We start from the raw sequence: 17,151 nt of genomic DNA, 5'->3' as shown, positions 1-17,151 counted from the left end.
CTCCTCCAGCCCAGCTTCCGCCTCCAGTGGCTGGTGCTTCCGAGCTTTGCACGCTGCCATGGTTTTGGCTCGAGGGGTTTCCGTCCGGCCTCACCGGCACCTGGCGTCCCTTCCCAGGCTCGTTTCTCTGCTTCACGCCACCACCGTCTCTGGAACTTGCTTAGCAAATTAAGTATGGCTCACTGGGCTTCCGTCCCTTTCCCATAGTGCTCTGCGCTGCTGCCTGGCGACGTCGCAGCCTGGTGGCTAGCGTGGGAGACGGAGGCGTGGACTGAGCTGGTGGGGCGGGGCTCCTCCCGATGAGAGGCTGGGCGCATCGTTCACTTCACCGCGGGTCTAAGAGTGCCGTTTTTCTGTGGGCTTAGGCCGCTTGGCTTCCGCTTTGGTTTCGCGGAAGCGCGGCCCTCCGAGGCTGCATTCTCCCACTTCCCTTTTCCGGAACGAAGCGGGAAATCTTTTTTCAATTTTGCCGGCGCAAATGGTCGCCTCTAATGTTTTTAGCCCTCTCGACTTTGTAGTAATGGTATTAAGAAAATCTATTACCTAAAATTTTTTTTTAGCGCTCACTACTTTGCCAGCACCGTGCTAGGGCTGGCGACATAGAGATGGGCATGACTAGACCTCGGGGCTCAATTCGGGCTGGTCAGGTAACAAAAGGGCAACACGCAGCCGGTTGTAAGAATAATGTAACATTATATTCGCATTCAAAAACCCTCTTACAATTGTATTTGCTTTTTAGTTAATCGAATTGTTTATCGTGCATCTTTCCTAGTAAAAAAACATTTCCATGGTTTTGCAGTGGCTTTTTTAAAAAAATTATTTATTTATTTTTGGCTGCGTTGGGTCTTCATTGCTACACGCGGGCTTTCTCTAGTTGTGGTTTTCTTGTTGCGGAGCACGAGTGTGGGCTCTAGTGTGGGCGTCGGTAGTTGTGGCTCATGGGCTCTAGAGCACAGGCTTAGTAGTTGTGGCGCACAGGCTTAGTTGCTCTGCGGCATGTGAGACCCTCCCTGACCAGGGCTCGAACCCGTGTCCCCTGTATTGGCAGGCGGATCCTTAACCACTGCACCACCAGGGAAGTCCCTGCAGTGGCTTGTTGAGCTCTACCATTTTCCTATTACATATGTAGCAATTGTCCTCACTCCCGCAAAGCAGAAACGCTTTTTTTCCTTAAAACCTGCTGTCTCAGGCCACCTATAGTTTTCCTGTTTTTGACAGTGACATGAACACGGAGAAATATTTCCCTATTATAAAAAAAAAAAAAACAGCATATGAGATGATAAATGGCAACTGAAACTGCTTCAGTTAGAGATTATAGGGTTTGGTGGGAGAACTGTCCACTTGGCTAGAATACACCTGGTTTAAAGATGTCAGGAAGTGCTCAGCTCCAGCCAGTTGCTATCTAGTTGGAATTGGGCCCCTGTGTTGTTAGATATTTTAATTTTTAAGAGGAGCCAGCAATCTGGACATTATGGACTCTTTTCATCTTTGCGTAATGGCTCAAAGTGCAGACCAAACAAAACAAATCATAGGCCAGGTGCAATCCCAGGCCAATAGTTTGCTATCTTTGGTTTAAATTATAAGCACTTTAGAACAGGAACTTATTTTGTTCTTTATTGTTCTCTATGCCCATAACAGGTCCCCTCACATATTTGGTAGTCAATAAATGTGTTGAGTAAAAGAAAAAAGAAATGGACACTGTCCTTAAAAGGTTATTAGGGATCAGGTGGTACTGATTGCCTAAAACATTTCTAGAGAGAGAACGATAACATTTATTGAGCACCTGTTGTATATCATACATAAAAGTACATTATCTTATTTAATGCTTCTATGATGCTACTTAGGGATTTCCCCTTCCCTACTTTATATGAGGAAACAGGCTGAGGGAGGTGAAGTAACTTGCCCAAGAGCATACAGCCAGTAAGTGAAAAGCCAGTGGCTTCTGATGCAACTGTGGGTCGACTGATTTGCTGTTTGAGCAAACCCATTCATTTCTGGTGGGTATTTTAGCCGCCTGAGTGAGAACTGGAGCATACTGAAAATTGAAGCATCTCCTCCAAAAGTTTGAGCCGTCTAAAGCACTTCTGTGACTCAGCCATCGCTCAGTATCCACAGAGGATTGGTTCCAGGAGCCCCTGTGTATAACAAAATCTGAGGATACTCAAGTGCTATGTACATTACTTATAATTTGATAAGGCTTTTTGGAGATGGTGGCATCTTCTCCCTAATGATTAATGAAGGGGAAAAGGAAAGGATGCTAATATTTATTTTGAACTATATGCCAGAACTTTTTTCCTCTCTCTCTTTTTTTTTTTTGCGGTACGTGGGCCTCTCACTGTTGTGGCCTCTCCCGTTGCGGAGCACAGGCTCCGGACGCGCAGGGTCAGCAGCCATGGCTCACGGGCCCAGCCGCTGCGTGACATGTGGGATCTTCCCGGACCGGGGCACGAACCCGTGTCCCCTGCATTGGCAGGCGGACTCCCAACCACTGCGCCACCAGGGAAGCCCTATGCCAGAACTTTTAATGTCCATTAATTAATTGTTGTGGTGATCCTGTGAAATAGACTTATCCTCATTTTGCAGCTGAGGAGACTGAAGCACAGATTGGTTAAATCTCAGGTCACTCAGTTATTAATTTAAATGGTCAGTTAGGAGACCTTCTGGAGTCAGTCTGAACCCAAACTCTTATCACTCTACTCCATGCTGAGATAATTTCATGCTTGCTTGTTACCCAATTCCTAATTATCCTGTGACCACCATTTATCTATATGGTTCAACAGAAATATTTCACGCTTTGAGTGCAAATTAATATCTGGACTGCATGGCTAATGTATAGTATTCCCTAATTATGTGGTGATTGTTTTTCCAGAGGGCTAGAAAGCTGCAAGATTGGCTTTTGTCCTAAACCATTTGTAGCTATGGACTTGCCAGATAAAAGCCAGTGGGATGAAACTACCTGTGACCTGGCTGTTTGTCAGCATCCACAATGCTGGGCAACTCTCCGCCGAATTGAGAGGGGCCACCCTCGAATTCTGGACTCCTCCCGCAAATCTCCTCCAGATGCTGAAGGTGAATTAACCATCCCTGTCTCCTTCCGTACAAGATCCTTGAATTGTTTCTGTTTGGCTCCCTTTTGACATGTTACCTGTTTTCCTCTGGTCTGGTCTTTCAGACAGACTCCCAGTGCTCACCATTGTAAACATCACAGATTCCTGCTTCCAGGCCAAGAGACTTGCTTGTGGTCATTCATCAGGATTTACCTTCCCCAAGGCTCACTCTTTATTGTCTCAACGTTCAAAGTTTTACTCCAAATTTCAACGCCGGTAAATTATCATGGAATCTTCCTTAAAGGGCTTATGACCTCAAAATTCTGGGTTAACTTCCTTTGCTCATGTAGTAGACTTTGAGAAAGCTAGATTAAAAATGAAACATTAATGGGAGTTCCCTGGTGGTCCAGTGGTTAGGACTTGGCTCTTTTACTGCTGTGGCCCGGGTTCAATCCCTGGTCGGGGAGGTGAGATTCCTCAAGCTGCATGGCGTGGCAAAAAAACCCCAAACAAACCCTCACTTAAAGGAGTGATGAATAGTTAGTGGGAAACAGAAAGAAAGTGTTCTTTTTTATTTTTTTAAAAAAATTATTTATTTATTTATGTTTGGCTGCATTGGGTCTTCGTTGCTATGCTCGGGCTTTTCTCTGGTTGCGTCGAGCAGGGCTACTCTTCGTTGCGGTGCATGGGCTTCTCATTGCGGTGGCTTCTCTTGTTGCAGAGCATGGGCTCTAGGCATGCGGGCTTCAGTAGTTGTGGCATGTGGGCTCAGTAGTTGTGGCTTGTGGGCTCTAGAGTGCAGGCTCAGTAGTTGTAGTGCACGGGCTTAGTTGCTCCACGGCATGTGGGATCTTCCCGGACCAGGGCTCGAACCCGTGTCCCCTGCATTGGCAGGCAGATTCTTAACCACTGCACCACCAGGGAAGTCCAAGAAAGTATTCTTACTTGTCTTGTAGGAGTTGGTTAAAAGAGGGGAGGGTGTATTAGTTTTCTACGGTTACCATAAAAAATGTACTATAGACTGTGGGTTAAACAACAGAAATTTATTTTCTCACAGTTCTAGAGGATAGAAGTCCAAGATTAAGGTATTGGCAGAGTTGTTTTCTTCTGAGCCCTCTCTCCTTGGCTTGTAGGTGGCCATCTTCTCCTTGTGTCTTCACATTGTCTTCCTTCTGTGTGTGTCTGTGTACTGATCTCTTCCTACAAGCACACCAGTCATATTGGATTAGGGCCCACCTATATGACCTCATTTTACCTTAATTATGTCCTTAAAAACCCTATCTCCAAATATAGTCAAATTCTTTTTTTTTAACTTTTTTTTGGCTGCGCTGGGTCTTAGTTGTGGCACACAGGATCTTCGTTGCAGCACACAGACTTGTTTAGTTGTGGCATGCGGACTCTTGGTTGCGGCATGCATGCGGGATCTAGTTCCCTGACCAGGGATCGAACCTGGGCCCCCTGCATTATAAGCTTGGAGTCTTACCCACTGGACCACAGGCAAGTCCCCAAATACAGTCACATTCTGAGATACTGGGGGTTAGGACTTCAACATAAGAATTTTGGGGAACACAATTCAGCTCATAACAGGGAGGATCTCATCAGCTTCTGTGGGTCTTGAGAAAACTGTGTCCATATATGCTGTTTTTCTTATCTTTTATTTTTAGGTATGAAATTATTTGTAAGCTCTCGAAGGCAGAAGCAGTGGTTTCCTTTTGAATCTCCTGCAGAGTCTAGGCACCCAGTTAGAGCTTGCTGATGTTGGAAACTAAGGGACATGTGTCTGTGGAAAACGTAGACTTAAAATTCAAAGGCCCTGTTGCCTGGAATCAAAACACTAACGGGGGCCCTTATAGTGGTTTCTTATTCCTGTTTGATTTAAGCAGCGCTTGATGATTTCTGTTAGGCTAAAAGGTAGTATAGGAGAGGGTAGGACTACTTTCTGGTTTTCTAAGACTTGAACGCTGAGAAAATGGTGGCTTCTTGCAGTCACGGCCTGTCAAAGCAGACTATGACATCATTTGCTTAGTTGCTCAGTGAATTCAGAAATATATCTTAGTGGGATCACTTTGTGGTGTGCTGGGGGTATTATGGTAAACAAGATACGGTCTTTACCTCCAAGGGGCTTTCAGCCTAGTTGGGGAGACAAAGAACCATTCAGTGTGATGTGTGTGGTGAGAGGAGTGCCCCTTTGGTATGTGGAAGCACACAGGTAGGGCTCCTAGCCCAGGGCACTGTCTTCTGTACAGATGTGCCTAGACCTGAAAGCAGAGCAGCCTAGTAAAGTGGGAGTTATAGGTGGGTAATGCATGGGAAGAGAGTTCTAGACTATAGCACATTCAAAGGCCTGGAGGCAAGAGGAAATTGTTTACATATCAGGAAAGTAGCTCATTGTGTCTAGAACAGAGAGCAGGAATGGTCAGAGATGAGGCTGGGGAGCTGGAGTAAAAAGTAGGGGCCTGTGTCTTGGAGGACTTGATAAATCAGGCCAAGGAGTCAGGTCTTTATCTTACACCTCTTTGCAATATTCATTCATTTATACATTTAACATGTTTTAAAAAAAATAAAATAGTAAATGATATGAAAATATAAAGGGTTGATATTCTTTTTTTTATTGTGGTAAATATACATAACATAAAATTGACCATTTTAACTATTTTTTTTAAAAAAATTATTTATTTTTGGTTGCATTGGGTCTTCGTTGCTGCGTGGTGTGCAGGCTTCTCACTGCGGTGGCTTCTAGTTGTGGCACGCGGGCTCAGTAGTTGTGGTGCACAGGCTTAGTTGCTCCGCGGCATGTGGGATCTTCCCGGACCAGGGCTTGAACCCATGTCCCCTGAATTGGCAGGCGGATACTTAACCACTGCACCACCAGGGAAGCCCTTAACCATTTTTAAGTGTACAGTAGCATCAAGTACACTCAACAGTCTTGGGCAACTATTGCCACTATCCACTTCTAGAACTTTTTCATCATCTCAAACAGAAACTCTGTGCCCATTAAACAATAACTCCCCTTTCCCTCCTCCCTGTGGCCCCTGGTAATCTCTATTCAATTTTTTTGTCTCTATGCATTTGCCTATTCTAGGTACCTCATATAAGTGGAGTCATACAATGTTTGTCCTTTTGTGTCTAGCTTATTTCACCTTGCATAATGTTTTCAAGCTTCACTCCTGTTGTCACATTTTTCAGAATTTCATTCCTTTTTAAGGTTGAAAAATAGTCCATTGTATGTCTGTGCGCCACATTTCGTTTATTTACCATGTTTTTGAACATCTACATCAAAGTAGCTTAATAAATTTTTATTGATGGTGATGTAACTATCTGTAGTTGGAGAGAGAAGCACATAGGCTATGAATTCAGTTTGATGCAACAAATAGTTGTGAAGTGTTTGCAATGTGCAATGTCTGGAAGCTGTTCCAGGAAAAACAAACAAAACTTAAGGCGATGCTGAGACCCTGCATTCATTTGGTAGGAATTAAGCCCAAGGGTTTCTGTATATAAGTAAGAGGCTTTTCCTCATAGCACTAATTTTATCATTCCAGTTAAGTCTTTTGTGACTCTGTTTCATGTTTGGAAACTCTCATTTTTTAGGCCTTGGAAGGATTTACCTGACAGAGACTTAATACACCGTACTAACAGATCTCCCAAAGTAAGTCACAGATTAAAAAAGGTACTTCCTCAGCATTTTCTCTTTACTAGTGGGAATAAAATATTTGCCTTTATTTAACATTCAGGATGACTATAATCTGAATAATGATGATGATCACTATCTAATATTGGGCCCTTACTGTGTGCTGGGCTCTGTGCTGATGCCTTTACATGTTACACTGTTTTTAGAAATCCCAGACACAGCAGGATTGATTTGTGGTAGTTTGGCATAGGTGAGAATTTCCTATGTCTGTCCTGCATAGAGCATGTTCAGCTACTAAGTAAACACTGTCATCTCATAATACAGGGAAATTAGAATGCCGGGATGTCAGATCTAAAATAAGCCTCACGACCGTCTACACTCATGACTTTCAGAGTTTTTTAGCTATGACCTATGGTAAGAGATACACCTTACAACAAAATATCATGGAACAGTCTTTACCGTAACTATGAGTGATATACTCTGAAATTTTCTATCCTGTTCTATTTCACTTTAAAACAGTGTAGGCTGTGATTCACAAAATTTGATTTCGTGACCTATGAATAAGTTGCAACTGCAGTTTGAAGAATATTGCTATGGTCTATCTCATATATCTTACAGTTGAGGAAACTGAGGCCCAGATAGGAAGTGATTTGCTGAAGCACAGCTAGTTAGGAGAAGAGCTAAATTTTAAGAAGGAAAAAACCCTTCTACTTGTCTACAATAGAGATTTACTAGTTTTTGCAGTCCTACTGGATGCCTTATATTTCTCCCATAAGATCCTTCACTTTTCATGTGGTGGAGAGTGTAAGGGACCAAGAGAGGGTAGATGGGTTTGAAAAGATGAATGTACAAATCACTTACCTCTTTGACCTCTTCAGAATGAGAGGGTTAGATTCAATTAGTTTTAAGTTAATTGTCTAGGATAATACACGCGCATGGTTCTAAATTCAAAATGCATAAAAGGGTTTATGGTGCAAAAAAGGTCTTCTCTGTTCCCCCAAGCCAGTTAGTTCCTTTTCATGGGGACAACCTTATTTTTAATAGTTTTTTTTTCCCTGCCTGAATCCTGCCAGAGGTATAGACTAGATGATTTATAAGATTTCCTTATAAATCTAGGATCCTAAATAGTGAAATGTGAAAAAATTTATGACTTTAACTTTTATGTAGATGCTTATAATTGTAGACAGGCTGTAAAAGTAGAAAACTTGCTTATGCCTCTATCGGTTCTCTCCCTGCTCCCAGACTGTGTTGTTTTATCTGCAGGGGATCTAAGTCTCTGTAGTGCAGTGGGCAGAATGAGTAGTGTTCCCTTAGGTAAGCCCCAAGGTATCCTCCTATGAGGTGGGGTTGGGAGTTGCTAAATGCTACCCTAATGTGGCAGGGAGACAGGGGACACTATACACTTACCAGTGCTCACTCTTGCAGAGTACCTTTACTGATACCTAGTTTCTCGGAGGAGCAGTATGAAGATATTTTGGGGATCGGAAATGTTTTTTTTCTTACCATCTTCTGAACCACCATACCTTTTGGTTAGCATGATGATTCAGTCCTTATCCTGGTACATACACAGGCTTTATATCTTTCTCTTAGCTATCAGTGCTAAATTTGAATGAGACACAACTTCCTTGTCCTCAAGATGTAGGAAATATGGATGTAATTTGGATCCCAGAGAAGCATATGAGGTGAGTATCATGTCGAGAACTTGGGAGTCTTCAACTCTTGTGTTCTACAAATGCCTATCGTCCTCTACAGACCTTCTCTCTGTGACTTTTTCTTTTCTTTTTTTAAAATTAATCAATTAATTAATTTTTGGCTGTGTTGGGTCTTCATTGCTGCGTGTGGGTTTTCTCTAGTTGTGGTGAGCGGGGGCTGCTCTTCATTGCGGTGCGTGGGCTTCTCACTGTGATGGCTTCTCTTGTTGGGGAGCACTGGCTCTAGGGCACAGGCTCAGAAGTTGTGGCCCACGGGCTTAGTTGCTCCACGGCATGTGGGATCTTCCCGGACCAGGGATCGAACCCGTGCCCGCAGCATTGGCAGGCGGATTCTTAACCACTGCGCCACCAGGGAAGTCCTCTGTAACCTCGCTTTTAGCTACCTCATTGCAAGAAGCAGGAGGTCAAGCAGAGCAGAAGGCTATGGTCTCTTGTATTTGCCTCTTGCTACACTGGAATTCTTGTTAGTACACTTTGAGATTCATGCTTTGGGAGTTTCCTACATAAGATTCTACCTGACAGTAAATAGCATAAAGATAGGGCCCAATGTATTTGTGAGGTTTGATTAAGAAACAAATGCCTTCTGACTATCAGTTTTTCTTATTAGCCATCAGCAACTAGTAAAAAAGTTTTCAGTGAAGGCTGTGAATCTTTGGTGTCAACCCTAAGAACTAGCACACTGGTACAAAATAAATAGCATATATATAGAGCTTGTGTACAAAGCAAGCGTGATGAAGATCATCTGGCGAAGGTCCAAAGGCTTGCTAATATTGGCAATCATTGGAAGAAATTGGTTTTTCTTTCGTGACTGCTGAGGCTTTCAGATTCTTTTTGAGTGACTGTTTAGAGATGGTGAGACTTTATTTTCTTTAAAAAATTCCTGTGTATGCTTCTTTATATGCATTTTGTGTGTGAATATGTATGGTGTAAACAAGAAACCCCTAAGGATTTATTTCCTTACATGTAAAAGAAGCCCAGAGTTGGGTGGGCCAGGGCTAGTATGTCAGCTCCATGAGGTAACCAGAAGCCAGAGCTCCTTCTAGCTTTTTGGGTCGTCATCCTTAGCCCATGGCTTCCATCTTCTTAGGTGCTTTCTAGGGGCTTTCAAAGTCTAAGCTGACTGCTAGAGCTTCAGCCATCATATCTGTGTTCCAGGCAAGAAGGAGGAGGGAGATGACAGAGCCAAAAATATTTGAGCACCTCTGTGCTAAGCAGTGGAATTCAGTGGAGAACTAAATACTTTGTCCCTTCCTCCTGGAGTCTTATGGTGGTGGTGGGATTCAGACATTATAGACATTGCTGCACCTAAGTATATAATTACTAATTTGGATGAATACTATGAAAGTAAGTAACTGGATTGTATGAGAGAACGGTGGGGAACCTAGTTCAGATGTGAGGGCGAGGTGGGGGTGGGGTTCTTGTTTTTAGCAGCCTCTGGGAAGCAGGTACCCCTGGCTTCCCAGCCAGCCGTCTTAGAGTACTGGATGGAGGATGGAAATCTTCATGCTCATCATTCATACATATCCCTGATGTTTCTGTGTAAGATGTCTGGGAATAAGTTGTGGTTATTCTTATTTCAAGTCCAGCTGAGAAGAAGCATATTATTCGCAGCCAGGATGGGGAGATGAAAAGAAAGAAATCTACAGGGGTAAGTTTGCTGTTTTGGCCAAACCTTCATGATATTACTCCGCAGAGTTTATTTTTGTTTTCCTTTCAGGTATCTTCCCCATCCCCCCATTCTCTCTTTAAATGAACAAAATCTGCCAAAGAAAACCCCTCTTAAGGAAGGAATAATTACCAAACCATCTTCTACTCTGAGACTCTTTCCCCCTACCTCCTCCTTGTAGGAAGGTAAAAGAACACCTTGAAGAGATGTTAGGAGGAACTGTTGGGTATTCAGAGGGAATTTTTGGTTGATTAAAAGCTAATTTTCATTGTGATGGGAATAGAATTTCAACAGACTAGAAGTTATAATGGACCTGTGCTTCTAATTCTAATTCTGCCATTTATTGGGTAAATGTAGCCTGGGGTAAGTCACAGAGCTGGCAGGTTGCTGTGTCCAGGAGAATAGTGTCTTGGCCCATTTTGTTTGTTGCTGAATCCCCAGCCCTAGCCCAATGCCTGGCACATAGTTGGCCAATAAGTATTTGTTCAGAACTTTTTGGGGGAAAAATGACACAAAACAGCTAATCCTCGTATTTTCTGAATTCAACAGTAGGATTGAAGAGCCAGATTGGGAAAAATGTGGTGGGTCTGGTAGCGTAGAGGAGGTGAGGATGCTGGAGTAGGTCTGGAAACAAGAGTTTCCCATGGCACCGTTGTACTGGGAAGCTGGAATGCTAATGGGACAAAGTGGCATTGAAGAGAGTGCTTCAGCGAGTTCTTTCCATCATTTCTCTTCCAGAAACACAAGTCATCTCGGGACACAGAAGCACAGTTGGGACTTCCAGGGATGATTGTGCCTCCTCCCTCCCCAGTACACTTGTTTGAAGAACTAAGTTCAGAACGCGTACCTTTATGGAAGCAGTATGACATGTTACCTCAGGATCTACTGAAGGAGTAAGTACCATGTAAGCCTGTGGGAGAACCAGAGCATCTTCTTTTCTTCAGAAGCTGAGAAGGGTCTAAGCAGTGTGCTCTTTCTGAGGAGGGAGGGGAGAAAACTGCCACCCTACTTGGTCACTGAGTTCTTAGACTTATCAGTGTGCAGTGATGACAGTAATCACCCCCATTTATTAAGTACACTTACATCTGCCAGGCCCTGTGCACACTGCGTATCTTCTCTCATTTAAACCTCCACCAGGAGGTAGACATGCTCTTCTTTCTGTAGATGAGTTACGGGTAAGTGGGAGGCAGAATGGATATGTGGTTTGGAGCGAGACAACCTTTGAATTTTGTATTGAAATTTACCGCCTTTGTGAATTTTGACTATTTAGTTAGCATCTTTCATCTTCATTTTCCTCATTTGAAAAATGAGGATAATAATACCTGTCCTTAGGGTGTGGTAACGATTCAGAGGTATAAAACACATGAGCCTGACATATAGTAAACACTTAATCCATTCAGCTACAATTACCATACTTGCATCTCAAAGCCATTACCGAATGAGCACCTGTTGGTACAGCCTTTTAAGGCCCAGAGTGGACATGTCTTCACATTTGGAGCCTTTTCATCTCTTTCTCCTCAGCCAAGAAGAGCTGTTGCTGACTTTCTGCTGTCTCTGTTCCTTGCAGCCTCTTGCTGGATAAAGGGAAAACCATACCTTATCTGGAGATGCAGACACAGTTGGCCCTGATGAAAAAGAAACCTCCCCTGGAAAAGAGCCGACCTTACAGTGCCATTTCTGCTAAGATGCATTTATCTGTACGCTGCCTCACCCAGCAAGTAAGAGCTAGGGAACCTCAGAGGAAGAAGTCTGTATGCAAGTCCAAACTCATCTCTCCTCAAGGCTGGAGGAGTTAACATTCTATTTCTTCTTTCTCTTCTATCCTTCCACTCTGGATCCAGGCCCCATAGAAGGACTGGGCTGTATGTAGGTGAAAGCAAATGTACAGGGAAAGGTTTTAGGAGAGCAGCGTTCTCTATTTCTTCTGCATTTTGCTTTCCACAACTTTCCCCTCTCCAGAGCCCCTGGTACAATGCTGCACACATTGGCTTCTCAAAAAATGTTTGTTGACTAGTTGGATGAATGCATTTGGGGATACATTTTGGGAAAGGGAAAGACCTACAGTAGAGCTTTTCTTCTTCTTTTTTTTTCCTCTAGAGACCAGCATTGAGATACCCTGAACATTTGAAGAAATTATATTACAACCTGACAACAGAAGGTAGGTTTTTCTCGTGCTGCTAGATCTCCAGGTACCATTTGCCATCAGCCCACATTTCTTATACTTGATCTTGGTCCCATGTTTGTGGCCACAGTCTTATAGGGTCACATGTAGAACTCAGAAAACTGCAGCTTCAAAAAGCACCCACTCCCGGCTTGGTCCTGACCAGAGAGAGAGTGTCTCCATTGGGTAGCAGAGCACAGCAAGCAGCCCCACGGAAGGGTGGGAGCTGTCAGGGAGAAGAGGATTGAGCTGGCTCTCTGGTCACCAGGTTACAGGAAGCAGCAGTGGCAGCAGCAGAGGAAGGTGAAGACAGCTACTGGGAAACAGGTAGAGTGGCAGCGAGGGGACCCCCAGGACCTGCTAGGATTTGAGCAAGTGGGTGATACCTGGAGCAGGAAGGGATGTATGAGAGATGGGATTCTCCCTGGTGTCTGCTGGTTGTAGATGCAAAGTTCCTGTATGGTTATAGATACTAACTTCCTTCCTTTAAACCCTTTTTTTTTCGGCGGTACGCGGGCCTCTCACTGTTGAGGCCTCTCCCGTTGTGGAGCACAGGCTCCGGACGCGCAGGCTCAGCGGCCATAGCTCACGGGCCTAGCCGCTCCACGGCATGTGGGATCTTCCCGGACCGGGGCACGAACCCGTGTCCCCTGCATCGGCAGGCAGACTCCCAACCACTGCGCCACCAGGGAAGCCCCCTTTAAACCCCTTTTGAAAAGGTTTCTTCACTTCCAAAAATCCTAATTCAGTTTCCCCTCATGTTGGTTTCAGGAGGCTAAAAAGAAATCCAAGAGTGAACCAGGGAGCCACAACACCTCGCATAAACGTTCAGGTGCCATGGTTTATGACCCATGCTGTGGTAAGGAGAATGTATGGGTTTGGGAGTGACAGAATCCCAGGACCTAGCTGAGGACAGGAAAAGCTGAACACGTTTATCATTTGAGGACCTGCCTTTATCAGGCACTCGGAATTCCCCTTGGAATGCTTTGGTTTGGCTGGTCTACCATGTATCATCCTTCCATCAAATATTTACTAAGCAAGCGAGCTGGTCCAGGTGTCTGCTTCACATGGGGATTTGAGAGATGACCATGAACATGAGTCAGAGTCACTTTCCCCTCAGGTCCTACTTTAGTAAAGGCAGCGGTTTGAGGATGAAGAGCTAGCCCAGGTTATTGAAGAGAAGAGCCCTGAGGGCCCATGGCCAGTAAGGCAGGGAAGAGCCAGGGTCCCTCACCAGAGGGCCGTGAGAGTTCTAAGCAAGCAGAGTCAGCCGCTTCTCAGCCATAGGTTAAAGTCTCAGGAGGCTCACACTATCCAGCCCATCCAGCAGGCAGGGGCTAATTCTTGACAGACGATCCTTTTCCTATGGTGTTCATGCCAGAGATAAGAGATTCCCCTTTTTTGGAGTTCTTATCATGTCTGAGCTGAAGGATATACTTGCCCTGGTCCCTCTGACTTTTCTCAGCTTGAGTGCAGAATGGGAGGGAGGGAGAAAGAATCCCCCTAAACCTTGGAAGATTTTTCTGCCCTAAATAGACTGGACATTGCTGTCTGTAATGTGAAAATAACTGTTTAATCATCAGAATTCACTCTGCAACCCTGGGGCACTGAGGGCTCGGGTGAGATGTTTCCTGAGAAGGATGCTGTTCTTGGTTTATCTCCCATCCCACTGAGCTCTCTGATACCTAAAGTGTCTTCTAACATGAAGATCTAAGAAGGCTCCTGACCTTCACATGGGAGGTAGACAGAACTGGGGCAGAGGTACTTGTCCAAGGTTAGCCCTGCATCCAGGGTGATAACCAGTCCCCCGAGTTTCATTCTGGTGCCTCTGTTCCTCTTCCTGGTGCCTCTAATAGGAGCAGCTTTGCTTGGATGACTGGGGGCCCTTTGAATTGTGTTCTTAGAGCAGTGGCTTGTCTTCCTTGATCTGAGAAAGGCCTCATGAAAGAGATGATTTTTTGTTTCTTTTTGTAAAAAATTTTTAAGCTGCACCATGTGGCATGCAGGATCTTAGTTCCCCAACCAGGGATCGAACCCGTGCCCCCTGCCCTAGGAGCATGGAGTCTTAACCACTGGACTGCCAGGGAAGTCCTGAGGTTATTCTTGCATTGGATCTTGAATATGTGTGAGAGTTTTCCCAGTATGGACGAGAATTCCTGGAAACAGGAATAGGCTGGGTAAAGGCATCTTGGAGGAGCATGGCTGCAGGGAGGAGCATTGAGCAGTCTGACGTGGCTGTGGAGTGTTTAAGGGAGAGGGGTAAATCAGGCCGAAGAGCCTGCTGAGATGTTTGATCTTTATCCTTACTGGTCGTTGGTGATGCTCTACCTTAACGGTGCCCTGAAATCAATTGAGGAGCTTTTAAAAACCTAAAACCCAGGCTGCACCCCAGACCTGTCAAATCAGAGTTTCTGGTGTTAGTATCCAGGCCTCGGTGGTTTTTAGAATGCCCCAGTGCTTCCAGTGTGTGGCTAAGGTGAGGGCTAGTGCTGTTAGGGAGCCAACACAAGTGCCGAGCAAGGGAGGTCCTTGATTAGCGTTCCCTTTACCATCATACCTCTGCTGGCAGATTGGAAGATGTTCATTTAAAGCAAGGGAAACTGAGAAAGGAAAGAATAAGTGCATTTAGGGACTAGTTGGGGAAACATCTGATACAAAAGAATCATAGATCTAGAGTTTTTTTTGGAGGGAGGATGTTCATTTTCAGAAGCCAATATAGGTACATAGGGATGGCACAAGAAAGTAAGAGCAGTATTCATAGACTGAAAAGGTAGACTTAGAGGTTCTTTTGCTACTATGATGTATAGGCACCTGCCCCTTAGGTTTCATGGAGGAATCCTGGATATTTCAATACAGACTTTATCTTAATCGCTAATTCTGTAATAGGTGTGGTCACAGTCCCAGGTCAACAGAATCACACATAGAACTCAGAGGGCTTAACTCCCTTTTACCTGCCTCTAAGCTTCTGTATTGTCCTGGATGGGGAGTCACCTGTAGACTAGGGATCAACTAGAAGTCCAACAATGGGATATGAAATACCAATAAGAAGAGAATTGCATTGATTTTGTGGTCACTAGGTCACAGAACTCTACCAGGTCGGGAAAGTGACGAAAAACAGCAGCAGCAGATGAAGATAGAAGGCCCCACTTCGAAACAGGTGAGAGTGTCTGAGGGCCATTCTGCTAGGGCTGTTTCAGTTGTCTGTCACTGTATAACAAACCACCCCAAAGCAGAACCATATTGGTTTGCTATTTCTCATGGTTCTGTGGGTTGACCGGACAGTTTTTCTGGTCTTGCTTAAGGTCACTCATGCAGCGGCATTCAGCTGGAGGCTGGGTTGGGGCTCTTGGCCAAACTGTCTTAGTTCTCTTCTATGAGGCCTCTCCATGTGGCTAGTTTGGGCTTCTTGACAGCATAGTAATCTCATGAAAGCACTTTCCTAGGGATGGGCCTGGAACTGGAGCAGTATCACTTCTGCCACATTTTATTTGTCAAAAAAATCACAAATCTAGTCCAGATTCAAGAGGAGAGGAAATCAACTCCATCTCTTGATGGAAAGAACAGCATGTGCATACAGGAACGGGAGGAATTCTTGGAATCCACCTTTGGAGGCAATCTACCCTTAGCTGACAGCTGGAAATGGGGGAAACTGGGCTCTGGCTTCATCTGGTCAGCCTGGAGGTCAAAGAATGCGTGGCACGAGCTTCTCTCTTCAGTCTCAGGAGGCGGCATTTTGTTCTGTCTTAGATATTAATTTCTCCAAGAAAAGCATCTTTTAGAAAAGCCCTTTGTTTCCTAAAGTCCTGATTCAAGTTTCCTTACACGTATGAATTTCAGGATTCCACAGAGAGACCACAGATGGACTGCACTGAGAAAACCTGGATTCCTTCCCTGGTAGGCAGAGTAAGATACTAGGGTGGAGGAACCTTAGTAAGTGACTGAGGACAGGGAGAGCTGAACCTGTGCTGACCAGGATGGTTCAGAAGGGTCCTAAAGACATTCCAGCCCTTCCTTTGTCTCTTGATTTTTCACAGTTAGTTGGGAGAAGGCTACAGGTGCAATTAATGGCTGGGTCTTTTTTTAGGTCCTGAATTATCCACAATAGAATGCACTAACAAGGACATCAGGACTCAGATGGAGATTTTGCTGGAAGCCCAAGAGAGGACCCCAAACAGTACTTCTAGAACAGCTGGAACCCTGAGCTCAAACTGCTGAGGATTCTTCGGGACACTGATGAAGAGGATGAGGAGAACCAACCCTCTGGGGCACAGAGTGAAGAGTCTCTGGAGGCATAGGCGGAAGGCATCATGGGGCAGCCTTATTCCAGAGCAGGATGCTTGGATTCCTGAGGACAGTGACCTTGGACATAAGGGCAGGAAGGAGAGGGGACTTCTACTTCCTGGAGCCTCTACCGGGGTCTGACCTTAGGGATTCTGTTTGCTTCATTCACTTCTACTTGCTTCTAAAATAAGCGAGGGAGAAAAAGCCCCACCCCTTTCTAACTTAGACTCTTTCTCTTCCATTAGGGCCAGGATAATTTTAGTGATTAAATACAACTGCTGCTTATCAAAAGACTCATTTCTCTGTTTCTGGGTCACTTTTATCTTCTCTCTGAAACTGAAAAGTTTCTAGTTACAGGAAGATGAATTTGGCCTGTGGGAACCCCTGCTGTGTTGCTTTTCCTCTTATTCCCTGGAAATGGTTTATTTTGAGGATGGCATCTGCATCATTATCAAATAACATTCATTGTGCTGTGTGGTATGTGTAGTATTCTTTGTGTGGTAGAGGACTCATATTCACCTAAAAGAGTCTAAGGATCCAGTTCCTAAGTACTGAGTCTATGGGAAAATTTCAGTGATGTTCATAAAGACGCAGAATTTCAGAGTCTCAGGGTTGCTTGTACTTGGTTTTTGGAAGGATTTCTAAAAATGTTTTTG

The 17,151-nt window shown here is 44.5% G+C and overlaps 2 protein-coding genes across 2 annotated transcripts in view; one reads left to right on the top strand and one right to left on the bottom strand.

Moving 5' to 3' along the window:
- RNF183 (ring finger protein 183) overlaps window positions 1–17,151 on the bottom strand; it is a gene marked incomplete at its 3' end in the record, with an annotated part of 360,397 nt that overhangs the window by 96,075 nt on the left and 247,171 nt on the right. The window lies entirely within an intron of this gene.
- LOC309823960 (uncharacterized protein C9orf43 homolog) lies at window positions 38–16,455 on the top strand. The gene is made up of 13 exons (XM_082656647.1): window positions 38–172; window positions 2,870–3,069; window positions 3,173–3,323; window positions 6,636–6,693; window positions 8,266–8,357; window positions 9,969–10,035; window positions 10,792–10,946; window positions 11,621–11,771; window positions 12,151–12,211; window positions 12,483–12,541; window positions 12,986–13,073; window positions 15,292–15,371; window positions 16,299–16,455. Exons 2-13 carry the CDS (start codon window positions 2,919–2,921, stop codon window positions 16,317–16,319), a joined length of 1,134 nt encoding a protein of 377 aa, XP_082512773.1. The 5' UTR covers window positions 38–172; window positions 2,870–2,918; the 3' UTR covers window positions 16,320–16,455.

The sequence above is a fragment of the Grampus griseus genome, assembly GCF_964374135.1.
Source record: "Grampus griseus genome assembly, chromosome: 6".
Classification (NCBI taxonomy): domain Eukaryota; kingdom Metazoa; phylum Chordata; class Mammalia; order Artiodactyla; family Delphinidae; genus Grampus; species Grampus griseus.
The sequence above is the reverse complement of the archived record's forward strand: the minus strand, read 5'-3'. Positions and strand labels throughout refer to the sequence as shown.

What these genes read in the sequence shown, in the direction of transcription:
- LOC309823960 (XM_082656647.1), top strand. Translation starts at nt 2,919, where the DNA reads ATGGACTTGCCAGATAAAAGCCAGTGGGATGAAACTACCTGTGACCTG. An exon ending in CCTCAGGATCTACTGAAGGA is followed by an intron (nt 10,947 to 11,620) that starts GTAAGTACCATG and finishes TGTTCCTTGCAG; the next exon opens with CCTCTTGCTGGATAAAGGGA. An exon ending in AAGGCCCCACTTCGAAACAG is followed by an intron (nt 15,372 to 16,298) that starts GTGAGAGTGTCT and finishes GTCTTTTTTTAG; the next exon opens with GTCCTGAATTATCCACAATA.